Source organism: Ranitomeya variabilis, chromosome 6 (assembly GCF_051348905.1).
Source record: "Ranitomeya variabilis isolate aRanVar5 chromosome 6, aRanVar5.hap1, whole genome shotgun sequence".
NCBI classification, from domain to species: domain Eukaryota; kingdom Metazoa; phylum Chordata; class Amphibia; order Anura; family Dendrobatidae; genus Ranitomeya; species Ranitomeya variabilis.
The window spans coordinates 423,477,160-423,492,031 of NC_135237.1; the positions used below are offsets into that span (position 1 = coordinate 423,477,160).

The 14,872-nt window shown below is 46.0% G+C and overlaps 1 protein-coding gene across 1 annotated transcript in view; it reads right to left on the reverse strand.

The window, feature by feature from the left end:
- ROCK1 (Rho associated coiled-coil containing protein kinase 1) overlaps window positions 1-14,872 on the reverse strand; it is a 173,250-nt gene that overhangs the window by 84,887 nt on the left and 73,491 nt on the right. The window contains exons 3-7 of the mRNA XM_077270330.1: window positions 10,570-10,670; window positions 7,902-8,039; window positions 5,154-5,329; window positions 4,936-5,020; window positions 1,262-1,406 (exon numbers count right to left, since the gene is read on the reverse strand). Of these exons, the coding sequence (XP_077126445.1) occupies window positions 1,262-1,406; window positions 4,936-5,020; window positions 5,154-5,329; window positions 7,902-8,039; window positions 10,570-10,670 (645 nt within the window). The remainder of the gene's footprint in view (window positions 1-1,261; window positions 1,407-4,935; window positions 5,021-5,153; window positions 5,330-7,901; window positions 8,040-10,569; window positions 10,671-14,872) is intronic.

Here is a 14,872-nt window from a genome sequence, read left to right on the forward strand (position 1 = left end):
AGGCGCCATCATCCCAGGGGGGGTGGGGGTGGGGGGGGGGGGAGGCGCCGTCATCCCCTGGGGGCGGCCCAGGCTCCGTCATTCACGGGGGCGGCCCAGGCTCCGTCATTCACGGGGGCGGCCCAGGCTCCGTCATTCACGGGGGCGGCCCAGGCTCCGTCATTCACGGGGGCGGCCCAGGCTCCGTCATTCACGGGGGCGGCCCAGGCTCCGTCATTCACGGGGGCGGCCCAGGCTCCGTCATTCACGGGGGCGGCCCAGGCTCCGTCATTCACGGGGGGGCCCAGGCTCCGTCATTCACGGGGGCGGCCCAGGCTCCGTCATTCACGGGGGCGGCCCAGGCTCCGTCATTCACGGGGGCGGCCCAGGCTCCGTCATTCACGGGGGCGGCCCAGGCTTCGTCATTCACGGGGGCGGCCCAGGCTCCGTCATTCACGGGGGCGGCCCAGGCTCCGTCATTCACGGGGGCGGCCCAGGCTCCGTCATTCACGGGGGCGGCCCAGGCTCCGTCATTCACGGGGGCGGCCCAGGCTCCGTCATTCACGGGGGCGGCCCAGGCTCCGTCATTCACGGGGGCGGCCCAGGCTCCGTCATTCATGGGGGGCGGCCCAGGTGCAGTAACACTGTGATGACATTGCAAGAGCCAAACTACCCACTTGGGCTTGCCTTGCCCCAGGGAATGACCTGTCAATCACTGGTATGAGGCTGGGGTCAGGAAGACAAAGTTCTGCTGACAGGTTCTCTTTAAATGCTTCTTTACAACTGTGTATCTATTTGTATAGTTGGAAGTCTGGACAGTGTGTATTATTTAACAGGAGAAAGGAGCCATCCTGCTGCTAAAGGAACGTGATCACCCTGCATTGTGCATTTCCTCTACTGGAAATAGATGCATTTTACATAAAGCTCTGGGTCGGCAGCAAATTCCATTGCATAGAGATACAGGAAAGTGAATGCCAAGACCGAGTGCCACTAATAGACACTGCACGATTGACTGGCCTGACATCTGCCTGGGTATGCATTTATTTTTTTTACTTTGTATCCAGTTTTAAATAGCAAAGGAAAAGCAAATGACCTCATGTGCCATATAGATGTATCCACCTGCTGACATCTTACCAATTATTGACATCGGCACAATTCATTCCAACGTGAAGTGTGGAGGTGAAGTGTTGTCAGTAGCAGATAAGGCACATTGTAAAGGATGGCACCAAGAGACCCAGGCTGTAATCGGGATATCATGGTCATACACGACCACGGAACTTACCTACAAGCATTTCATAAAGGAACACTCCTACAGACCACCAATCGCATTCTCGTCCATAGTAACCATCTCCTCCTTGGGACTTTAATACTTCAGGGGAAATGTAGTCAGGAGTTCCTACAGCAGTGTCGCATCGTACCATTCCCTCCTGTATGCAAGATTGAACGTTAAATCACACATGAACAATCCCCGATAATCAGAAATAGTAAAAAGCAACGTACTGAAACGCTCACTATCCTCCACCTTACCACTAACATTTACATGGATTTAAAAAAAAAAAAGAATGATTGTAGATATTACATGAAGGAGCTACTCGGTCTCCAGCAAAGTGATCAGATCTCACTGATGGTGGGTTTACATTACCCAGATTTGTAGCATTAACAACCGCCGATAGGTAAATATTCTCTGATTAGCAGTATACGCAGATAGACTGGTCCATAGACGCAATGAATGGTCAGTACGCATAGGCTACCACTGCTTCTGCAGCATACGTATGGTTTATCCAGCATGATGGCATTTGATATTTTGTGCGGCACAGCGTTTATCTCACCCACAGAACATGCAATTTGCTCGTTGATCGGCAGATGTTTACACTGCAGGGACCCTCTTTCACTGTAAATGCCCCTTTCATAAGGCTGAGATCTGTGTCTAACAATAAATGAAGCGGCAGCTGTGGTTTCCCCTCAAGTAGGAAGAAAGGAAGCACCGGCAGCTGCGCTTCATGGCGGCTGCTCCCCTCCCACACGGGCACCATCCCAGACAACACACACCTGCACAGAATCTAACCTGCCCCCAGGCCCCGCATGTTACATCTCAATATCTGCATCTTAATTGGAGTTCTAAAGTACACTAAACCTAGAGCTGAATTATGTATGAGTGCAGGAGAAGAGCTTTCCGACTCCCTCTCCACAATTTACTGCATGATCCTGAAATCACTTTTTCTGTGGAAACCCAGCACGGGTGAATTTACTGATAATCACTTCCATTTTTAGATGGGGTACTAGCTAATAACTTGCTGCTCACTGGTGCTCCCAATAATCCCAAGAACTTGAGCTCACCGACTGAATGGAGCAATGGTCCAAAACGAGCCTCTCCATGCAATATCATGGTGCTGATGGAGAAGACCAAGTACAATGTTCTCTATAACCGTCAGTCCCATATACAATGAATGAGACCATCAGCCTATTCTAGGGGACTCCAGAGCCCCACTCTTCAGATGTTGAGAGGGCCCAGTAGACGTATCCCCAAAGCTCAGCAAGCTACCATCTAGCCTATGGATGCATTTATGTTACAACTATTAATGTAAAAATGTATCGGATTATTTTATTACTAGCTATTGAACCCGTTCTACACCCGGGTGACGAGCATTTATATTGGTATATGGTCTCCATCCTGGTATGTGCTGCTCCCATCCTGCGCCCCCATCCTGTCATGTGCTGCTCCCATCCTGCACCCTCACCTTGTCATGTGCTGCTCCCATCCTGAACCTCCATCCTGTCATGTGCTGCTCCTATCCTGCACCTCTATCCTGTCATGTGCTGCTCCCATCCTGAGTCCCCATCCTGTCATGTGCAGCCCCTATCCCGTCATGTGCTGCTTCCATCCTGCGCCCTAATCTTGTCATGTGCTGCTCCCATCCTGCGTCCCCATCCTGTCATGTGCTGCTCTCATCCTGCACCCCCATTCTGTAATGTGCTGCACCCATCCTGCACCCAAATCCTGTCATGTGCTGCTCCCATCCTGCACCCAAATCCTGTAATGTGCTGCTCCCATCCTGCGCCCCCATCCTGTCATGTGCTGCTCCCATCCTGAAACCCCATCCTGTCATGTGCAGCCCCTATCCCGTCATGTGCTGCTTCCATCCTGCGCCCTAATCTTGTCATGTGCTGCTCCCATCCTGCGCCCCCATCCTGTAATGTGCTGCTCCCATTCTGCGCCCCCATCCTGTCATGTGCTGCTCCCATCCTGAGACCCCATCCTGTCATGTGCAACCCCTATCCCGTCATGTGCTGCTTCCATCCTGCGCCCTAATCTTGTCATGTGCTGCTCCCATCCTGCGTCCCCATCCTGTCATGTGCTGCTCTCATCCTGCACCCCCATTCTGTAATGTGCTCCACCCATCCTTCACCCAAATCCTGTCATGTGCTGCTCCCATCCTGAGCCCCCATCCTGTCATGTGCTGCTCTCATCATGCGCCTCCATTCTGTCATGTGCTGCTCCCATACTGCGCCCCCATCCTGTCATGTGCTGTTCCCATCCATATGCCCCGTATGCTGCTCCATAAAGGTTGATGGCCCCCATAACATGCACCATAGCATAATATGCCCTGTATGCTGCTCCATAAATTTGATGGCCCCCATAAGAGGCACCATAGCATAATATGCCCTGCATGCTGCTCCATAGCATAATATGCCCTGCATGCTGCTCCATAGCATAATATGCCCTGCATGCTGCTCCATAGCATAACATGCCCTGCATGCTGCTCCATAGCATAATATGCCCCGTATGCTGCTCCATAAAGGTTTATGGCCCCCATAAGATGCTCCATAGCATAATATGCCCCGTTTGCTGCTCCATAGAATAATATGCCCCGTATGCTGCTCCATAAAGGTTGATGGCCCCCATGAGATGCTCCATAGCATAATATGCTCCGTACGCTGCTCCATAAAGGTTGATGGCCCCCATAAAATGCTCCATAGCATAATATGCCCCGTATGCTGCTCAATAAAGGTTGATGGCCCTCATAAGATGCTCCATAGCATAATATGCCCCATATGCTGCTGCGATTAAAAAAATAAAATGACATACTCACCTCTCGTCGCTGGGCGCCAAGGGCCTGAGCAGGCGGGGACACCGGCGCGTTATGGGGGTCAGGTGCCAGAGTCGCCGCTGGCTCAGGCCCCCTGCACTTGCGATATTCACCTGTCCAGTTCCACCGCGGCGCACCGCTCTGTCTTCCGGGTCCTCTGGCTGTGACTGTTCAGTCAGAGGGAGCGCAATAAACACGTCATCGCACCTTCTGACCTGAACGTCACTGCCAGAGGAGGCGGAAGACAGCCCGGCGGTGGAACGGTGACAGGTGAATATCGCATACTCACCCTCCTGGCACGTCCCTGCTTCTCTGTCGAAGCCACAATTCTCATCCCTGGATGCATCGCTCTGTGGGGTCCAGACTGGGCAGGCGCAGTCTATAAAGGCTTCGGACAGAGTGACGTTCCCAGAGTTATATAATAGATTTTGCATTTTTTCCTTTAAGTTTTCAGGGGGGAAAAATGTTTTTTCCTGATTTTTTCTCCATTGTGCCTTTTTTTTCTGTCATTTCCTTGGTCAGTACTAATACTCCACTACTAGTTTTATAAGCATTTCACTAAAGCAAACATGTAGGAAAAGCGGAGTTGTCCAGTATAATAATATCTGAAAATAATGGGCGACAATCCACAAATGTGTTGTCAGACAGCTAGACCACACATCACCCTAATTGTCCTGCATGGTCACAGCATTAGTGTGCAGATTTGGTTAGTTTTCTGGAATAGCCGGATCGTGGTGACAACTATAATGGCGGCCACAGTAGTCCCTGAGCCCATCACATGTGTAACCCAATTATAGCAGATTTACATATATTTGGAGCAGCCATGAAATGTGAATGATCACAGAGACTCATCAGTCAGCCAACTTACCGAGTTCATCTTCATACAAGTACCAAAATCTGCAAGTTTCACATGGCCAGACTTGTCAAGCAGCATATTGTCAGGCTTCACATCCCTGCAAGGCAAAGGCCGGCATTAAATACAAAATGCTACATCTCTTTATCCGCGGCTATAGAATTTCTTCTCATTTGTCCAATATTTCGCTTTAGGCGTATAGATGTGACTGTGCAACGCTGTCAGAAACTTACCTATGAATGAAGCCCATAGAATGAATGGCATCTAAGGCTAAGACCACCTCAGCTGTATAGAACCGGGCCCATTTCTCAGGTACGTCATAGTTGCTCATTAAGTTTACCAGGTCTCCTCCCGGCATGTACTCCATCACCATATACAGATACCGGTCGTCTTGAAAAGCGTAGAATAGCTGTATAAGAGCGAAATACAGAACATTGTCTTACTAAGAGAGGCTCCATAGGAAGCACAGAATCCACCATGTGTAGACTGTAAGCTTCCACGGCCAGACAGCGCAGACACTATGGTTTGTCCATGTTCTTTTGCAATTTTGTATGTTAAAAGGGGTTTTGTCATCTGAAAGATCTTATGCCAACATATAGTAGGTGTAATCATAATATCAGCCAATACCTCCACTTAGAAATCTAGTATACTACTGATTCGCCATGTCGCTTATGACCACTAACAGCCAACGGTCACTATACAAGTATATACGAGCATGGATACCTAAGCTATTGTAATTGCCTGCACATGGGGTAAGCAACATATCAATCAGAAGAACTATACTACATTTCTAATTGGATGTTATTTCGTAATATTATACTCACTACTTACTGGGATAGGTTCTTTGAGATGGGAATACCCCTTTAAGGTAGAAGATAAGTAGCCATCTCTAACAACTCTTGCTTCTAAGCGGTGCTTTGCAAAAAGCAACATGATGGTGGAAGATAGGCCCAGCAAAAGGCAACTGGATTTGTGAATGGGGGGGAAAGAGTGTGGGGAGTGAGCCTGCATAATAGGGTGTAATGGGGGTCAGCAAAGGATAACATGATTTTGGAATGTTGCAGGTTCTGCAAAAAAAAAAGTACTGCGGCAAGGGGAGGCACTACAAAGGGCAATGAGACACTGGGGGGATACTGCAAAGGGAAATGCGACACTGGGGGATACTGCAAAGGGAAAAGCGACACTGGGGGGATACTGCAAAGGGAAAAGCGACACTGGGGGGATACTGCAAAGGGCAATGAGACACTGGGGGGATACTGCAAAGGGCAATGAGACACTGGGGGGATACTGCAAAGGGCAATGAGACACTAGGGGGATACTGCAAAGGGAAAAGCGACACTGGGGGGATACTGCAAAGGGCAATGAGACACTGGGGGGATACTGCAAAGGGAAAAGCGACGCTGGGGGGATACTGCAAAGGGCAATGAGACACTGGGGGGATACTGCAAAGGGAAATGCGACACTGGGGGGATACTGCAAAGGGAAACATGACACTGGGGGGATACTGCAAAGGGAAACATGACACTGGGGGGATACTGCAAAGGGAAACATGACACTGGGGGGATACTGCAAAGGGAAATGCGACACTGGGGGGATACTGCAAAGGGAAACATGACACTGGGGGGATACTGCAAAGGGAAACATGACACTGGGGGGATACTGCAAAGGGAAATGCGACACTGGGGGGATACTGCAAAGGGAAACGCGACAATGGGGGGATACTGCAAAGGGAAATGCGACAAGTGGGGAGGGGAGTAGGGTGGACAATGCAAGTAGGGGTTTATTTTTGCCTTCCCCTGGATCAACATGTTAGGGCATGTTAGGCTATGGGTTGAACTAGATGGACTTAAGGCCCCGTCTCACTAAGCGATTTACCAACGATCACGACCAGCGATACGACCTGGCCGTGATCGTTGGTAAGTCGCTGTGTGGTCGCTGGGGAGCTGTCACACAGACAGCTCTCCCCAGCGACCAACGATCAGGGGAACGACTTCGGCATCGTTGAAACTGTCTTCAACGATGCCGAAGTCCCCCTGCAGCACCCGGGTAACCAGGGTAAACATCGGGTTACTAAGTGCAGGGCCGCGCTTAGTAACCCGATGTTTACCCTGGTTACCAAAAAAAACCAAACAGTACATACTCGCCTTTTGGTGTCCAGGTCCCTTGCCGTCTGCTTCCTGCTCTGACTGAGCCGCCGTACACTGAGAGCAGAGCGCAGCGGTGACGTCACTGCTGTGCTCTCACTTCTCACTGTACGGCCGGGAGTCAGTGAGAGCAGGAAGCAGACGGCAAGGGACACCGAAAGGCGAGTATGTACTGTTTGTTTTTTTTGGTAACCAGGGTAAACATCGGGTTACTAAGCGCGGCCCTGCGCTTAGTAACCCGATGTTTACCCTGGTTACCAGTGAAGACATCGCTGGATCGGTGTCACACACACCGATTCAGCGATGTCAGCGGGGCCTCAACGACCAAAAAAAGGTCCAGGCCATTCTGACACGACCAGCGATCTCGCAGCAGGGGCCTGATCGCTGGTACGTGTCACACATAGCGAGATCGCTATGGAGGTCGCTGTTGCGTCACAAAACTTGTGACTCAGCAGCGATCTCGCTAGCGATCTCGCTATGTGAGACGGGGCCTTTAAAGTCTTCCTTCAACCTTAATAACTATGTAATGGAGGCACTGACGCGATTTCTCTTCAATAGTTTGAGATTTTAACAAACAAAATTTATTAATATTTTCATATAGAATAATGGAATACAAATATTGGTTAGCTATAAATCAGTCAGATCACAGTTGGGGGTCACTTAGCCTTGTGAATAGAAATAGCAATAAGCGGCAGCACCTTCACTTGTGTTTCTCATACACACACATTCTCATCTCCTTTAACGATATTATCCTTAGTAAACACTTCAAAATACAAAAAGGAAAAAGGTTTACTGCAATAAGATTATAAACAGATGAATGACAAGTGTCCACGGTACCTGCACAACCCAAGGACTGTTGGCAAATGCCATAATATCTCTTTCTTCCCAGAAGAAGGCAGAATCTGACCTCTTTATCATTTCCAGCTTGCTTAGAAGCTTCATGGCGTACACCTTTCTGGAAGACTTATGCCTTACCTTTAAAACAAATATATGTGATGCTTTTCCAGCTTTACAAAATCTTTTTATAACAACTTAATTATGCTTTTGGTAACAGCACAACAATTTATTTTTATTTTTTTTTAAAAAGGAGACCTGTCAGACTTCCTAATTCAAACTGATAAATAAATTAGACCTGATCAGGCCAGTGTACTTACTCCATATCAGAATGGCTGAGTAATTGCAATATGGAAATGAGCATTTTATGAGTCCATCTAGAGTTTGACTCCTAAAAAGCTAATTTTAATGGGAAAAGAAAATCTGTCACCAGGTTTTTGCCATCTAATCTGAAAGCAGCATAATGTAGAGACAGAGACCCCGATTCAAGCGATGTGTCACTTACTCGGCTGCTTACTGTAGTTTCAGTGTTTTAATCAGCAGGAGAATATCACTAGAGGACTAGTAAACATGCTGCCAGGTAGTCCTCCATACACAGAAAGCTGCTCATCAGTGGTTGGGGCATGGTTATACAAAGCTCATAAATATGGAAGACTACATGTCAGCATTCAGAGATTTGGTAGCAGAGAAAACAGTGATTCAGCCAAGTAAGTGATACATCGCTGGAAACTGGTGACAGATTCCCTTTAATACTAGGAATGGAAACTTCCAAACGATAATACAAGCCACTTTGACAATAATTTTCACTGTAAATACACCAGCATCATCACCTCTAAAAAAAATCTGTTTAATACAGTATGCAGTTTTTATGAAATCTAATGACAGATCCACTTTAAGAATGGCGAGGAAAAATAAAAAGAATAATCAAAGGACTAAATAGCCATTCTGACTAAATGTACACCAGCATCATCAGGTCTAAGGTATATTTAGTAATGTATTCAGTGTGAATTTTATTGACATCTGTATTAAGCGCAGTGGAGAAATCAAAATTCCAGAACGGATGATATTGCCATCCCGATATGGATTTTCAAAGTAAGTGAAATCTGTTAACAGATCTACATATGACTAGCATACAGTTGTGCTCAAAGGTTTACAGACCCCAGCAGAATTTTTGATTTCTTGGCCTTTTTTCAGAGAATATGAATGATAACACCAAAACTTTTTCTCCACTCGTGGTTAGTGGTTGTGTGAAGCCATTTATTGTCAAACTTCTGTGTTTTCTCTTTTTAAATCATACTGACAGGCCAAAACATCCAAATGACCCTGATGAAAAGTTCACATACCCCATTTCTTAATACCGTGTATTGCCCCCTCTAACAAAAATGACAGCTTGAAGTGTTTTGTGGTAGTTGTGGATGAGGCTCTTTATTTTCTCACATGGTAAAGCTGCCCATTCTTCTTGGCAAAAAGCCTCCAGTTCCGGTAAATTCCTGGGCTGTCTACCATGAACTGCGCGCTTGAGATCTCCCCAGAGTGGCTCAATGATATTGAGGTCAGGAGATTGAGATGGCATCTCTAGAACCTGCACTTTTTTCTGCTGTAACTAATGAAAGGTTGACTTGGCCTTGTGTTTTGGATCGTTGTCATGTTGGAACGTCCAAGTGCGTCCCATGAGCTTCTGGGCTGATGAGTGCAAATTTGCCTCCAGTATTTGCTGATAACGGGCTGCATTCATCTCTCCTTCAATTTTGATCAAGTTTCCTGTGCCTTTGTAGCTCACACATACCCAAAACTTCAGCGACCCTCCTCCGTGCTTTACAGTAGGAATGGTGTTCCTTTCATCATGGGCCTTGCTGACCCCTCTCCTAATGTAACGTTTATGGTTGTGGCCCAAAAGTTCAATTTTGGTCTCATCATTCCAAATTACTTGTTCCAGAAGTTTTGAGGCTCGTCTCTGTGCGGTTTTGCGTATTGTAGGTGAGAAACTTTCTGGCATTTGCACAGTAATGGCTTTTTTCTGGCAACTCGACAATGCTGCCCATTTTTCTTCAAGTGCCTCCTTATTGTGCATCTTGAAACAGCCACACCGCTAGTTTTCAGAGAGTCCAGTATTTCAGCTGATATTATGGATATCTTTTTGTATCCCTTTCCTATTTTATACCTTTTCCCGCAGATCCGTTGATAATTCTTTTGCTTTCCCCATGACTGTTAATCCAGAAACATCAGTGGCTGGATGAAAGATACAAGAGTCTGTCTGGATCCCAGAAACTCACTCAGCTTTTATGCACACACACGGATTACAAGCAAACAGGTAACAGGTGAGGCTGTTACCTTTAGTAGCCATTCAAACTCATTTGTGTCAACTTCTGTGCATATTATCAGGTCAAAATCACCAGGGTATGTGAACTTTTGGTCAAGATCATTTGGATTCTCATGATTTAAAAAGAGAAAACACAGTAGTTTGACAATAAATGGCTTCACCCAACGACTAACCATGAGTGGAGAAAAAGTTTTGGTGTCATCATTCATATTCTGTGAAGAAAGGCCAAGAAAGCAAAAATTCTGCCGGGGTATGTCAACTTTTGAGATACAACTGTAAATGTAAATCCGTCTCTGCTAAAGTATCAGTAACACAAGCACTATGACTTTTCTGCAAGTGTAAGCGACCTACCAGTTGGACTTCACCAAAAGCTCCTCTGCCAATGACCTTGACTACTTCATAATCTTCAGCTTTCATGCGCAAGTCACGGATTTTACTTATTGTGTCCTTATCTAGAATCAAAAAGGGAGAAAAAGTTAAAGAAAACACAACACGGCTACGTCACTCCACTCCACATGCTATTTTTAAGCAATTTACCAGGAAGATCACAACGCTGGAAGGGAGATGGAGAATTGGCAACATATCCCCCTCTTCTTATGATTAAATCCTGCACTTTAATTTAAAACATGCAATGGGAATAACTAATTATTTGTATAAACCTGTCACTCTTTAAACTAGAAAACATTTACAGATTCCCAGTGGGCAGATATTTCAGCTCCAAATTTGGTCATGGATAAAAAGGGCTATTTTAATCCACAAGGGTCACCACTGGCATGAGATTGTATGGAAAGTTCAGAATGCTAATGTTCAGCAAACACAGCGCTAGTAAAGTGAGCGGCCAGAGCTTAATAAAATACAAACGGCAGAATGCAGGTCCAGGGTTGGCAGGTTTTTTTTTTTCTTTTTCCCCTTGTTCACAAATATGTTACTTATCTGATTTGTAAAGACTTGCTCAATCATCTGAGGCTGCCAAAAAACAAGGATTCCTTCCACAATTTACAAAAGTGACAGATTAGAACTGAGCTGTTCCTGTAATTATGAAGCCAGTAATGCAAGAACAAATGGAAATTAGACTGACAATATGTCAGAAACATTTTAAGCCTATTCTACAAGTCAAAAATACAGAGAAGTCAGAACAGGGTTGGTCCAGCCAGGATACACATTCCACTGTAAATGGGTTAGAATGCTGGAGAACAAGAAAAGAAGTCACTCGTAGGAACGATCCTCGGCCACTCCAGGTCTGATGTCTCAGCTTCCAGCTCCAGGAATATTGTCCCGACAGTCATGTGACCACAGCAGCCAATCACTAGGTATAGCAGGTCACAGTTTTAGCTAATGATTGGCTGTAGCAGTCACATGTTGGGAAGTTGTTGCTGAATCAAAGTACAAAAAGCAGAGGTCGACCATAACGTTCTGGAACCAGAGGGGCAGGATATTGATAAGTTGTTGAAAAAAAATATTCAATTTTTTATTTTTATGAAGTTCATAATGTATGGTGCACCCATCGAATGAGAAGTCCGTATCCCAGCAAAGGCACGGCAGTCTGTAGGACTGTCACAGCCACCAGTCAGGAAATCTGTGACTGCTCAGTGCGGCGCCCTGTTCAGATGACTGGAACGAAGCGAGGCGCAGCAAGATTAGAACACCAATCTCAGCTTTCACCATGGACGGATACTTAAGCAACCGGCAAAGTTTCAAAGGTAATTGTAGCCTGTAAACTGCTGGATCAGAGCTTAAATAGCAAACTTGGACCTGGAGAGATTAATATAGATATACATACATACACGGTGTATATATTATATTTATATATTAAAATCACCTCATTTTGTTAAACATAGAAAAAATAAAAACAGGTGGAATAAAGACAAAGGGGAAAAAAGCAATGTAATATTTATATTTTTGCTATAAAAAAGGCATATTTTATAAACTAATTTGATTAAAAAAATATGGTATATCAAATTATCAATGTATTAAATCACTTCTTATTTCCCTTTGTTAATTCTTTTACATTTTTATTTATTTTACAAACATTGGTTATTAAGGTTTATTTTCATTGATATACAGGGGAAAAAAAAGGTGATTAAAAGAGGTTATATTTTTTGGGTGCATTTTCTTACATATTTTTAAAACAAAAATTTTTAAGAGAACCTGTCCGGTAAGGATTCTCTATCTAATCACTGACAGGGCAGTCTAGGGCTTATAATTACCTTCCAAATGATGCCGATATAGATATCAGTCATCCGTAAAGGCAGAAAATAACATTGTAATCAGGCTGCGCCCCCCCCCCACACTTTATTTTAGTCATGTGAACAGGGCGCAGCATTGAGAAGTCACATTCTCTTCTTGAACCAAGCTGACTTTGACATCGTCGACACCAACATCTTTTGGATGGTAATTTTACAAGCCCTAGACTGCCTGCCCTGCCTTTACTTAGAATAAAAGGTAACCAGTCAGGTCAGAATCAGCTGAAGATTTTTTAGACCCCTAGGGGACCAACACCTTGATTGCAGTTACAATATTTCGGTATTGAAGTGGATTGTAAATAAAATTAAAAGATGGCAGACCCCAAGGCCTTTATTAGGTCTCCGACTGCCATTAAAACAATTCTACACTACCCTAGTGCTGGGGGGGAAAAAGGAGATTGGGGGGGAAAAAGGGGATTGTGGGTGGCAGTAGGCCAACACACCACTGTTCCAGCCACTGATGAAACATGTCAGAGCGAGGGTGGAGGGGATTTTGGAACGTGCAGTTGTGTTTTAGACAAGCCCACAGTATTGCAAGGCTATAGTAGAAATGATTGTCTACCCTTATTAAGTGAGGCCCGTAATAACCTAATTACTGAGGTATAGAACCCTAACCACTTCTGTAATTTGCTCTTCTGCACAAAGCCCTACACTTGTAACTAGCTACCTAATCCCGAATTTTTTTTTACTATACTTCCTGTGAAGTTTCATTTGAGAAGAGTGTCGAAACAGAACATCAAAGAAGACTGAGGCTGCACTTTGTCCATGGAGCATTCATTGCCCCTCCTGGAACAAGAAGTCACCAGGGGGCAGAGCTGCAGTTATTTACTAGTTTCTTGCATCGCTGCCCCTTCTGAAGATCCAGGATCCAAGATGATAAAAACTGAGGGAGATGCGAGTGCAGCATCGACACTCTGCTTCTGTCACCACCGTAGCTTCAGTGAAACAATAAATCAGGGGGCGTCAATAGAAGTGGTGAGTGACACCAGCACTGCCCCATGATGGAGATTTGTTTGAAGGCAGTGCTTGAAGCTGTGAGGCAGCGCTCGTGTCACTTACTGCTGCCATCTCCACCCTCAGAAGCAGAGTGTGAGCACCGCACTCACCTCTCCCACAGCATCCATCACCTAGGATCCAAGATATCTTCAGAGGGTGAAGAGATGCAAGAAACTAGTGAATAATTGCTGTGCTTCCACCTGCTCCAGGAGGGTTGATGGACACTGTGGGATTGAGTGCAGCTCCAGCCTCCTGAGACATCATGTTTGAGACTCCTCTCAAATGAAATGTCACAGGAAAGCACACTAAAGGTACCTTCACACTAAGTGACTTTGCAACGATAACGATAGCGATCCGTGACGTTGCAGCATCCTGGATAGCGATATCGTTGTGTTTGACACGCAGCAGCGATCTGGATCCTGCTGTGATATCGCTGGTCGTTGCTGAAAGTTCAGAACTTTATTTGGTCGTCAGATCGGCGTGTATCGTTGTGTTTGACAGCAAAAGCAACGATGCCATCGATGTTTTACAATGGTAACCAGGGTAAATATCGGGTTGCTAAGCGCAGGGCCGCGCTTAGTAACCCGATGTTTACCCTGGTTACCATTGTAAATGTAAAGAAAAAACAAACAGTACATACTCACATTCCGGTGTCCGTCAGGTCCCTCGCCGTCTGCTTCCCGCACTGACTGTGAGCGCCGGCCGTAAAGTAAAAGCAGAGCACAGCGGTGACGTCACCGCTGTGCTCTGCTTTTACTTTACGGCCGGCCGGAGCTCACAGTCAGTGCGGGAAGCAGACGGCGAGGGACGTGTGACAGACAGCAGAAGGTGAGTATGTACTGTTTGGTTTTTTTTACATTTACAATGGTAACCAGGGTAAACATCGGGTTACTAAGCGCGGCCCTGCGCTTAGTAACCCGATGTTTACCCTGGTTACCCGGGGACCTCGGCATCGTTGGTCGCTGGAGAGCTGTCTGTGTGACAGCTCCCCAGCGACCACACAACGACTTACCAACGATCACGGCCAGGTCGTATCGCTGGTCGTGATCGTTGGTAAATCGTTTAGTGTGAAGGTACCTTTAGGAAAAAAAACATTTAGGATATTAGCTGTATATGGAAAAGTGTAGGGAATTGTGCAATAAAGCAAATGAGCCTATTATTGACCGGCTGTCCAGCTAGGGAGGTGAGCTGAAGATTATGCTTGTTTAGTAATTACTCTTTTTGAATAACAAAAGAGCACCTAACCCCAAACGTCTAGAGGATTTAAGTGGCTAAACTACAGTGACCAGAGCTGGCTCAGATTGTTGCAGCTCCAGGTGACTGTTGGCAGAATATGAAGAAGACTGACAGTTCAGCATAGTCACGCTGCTGGCCACAACTGTGCTCTCTCCCATGGAAGAAGCACAGGACTGAAG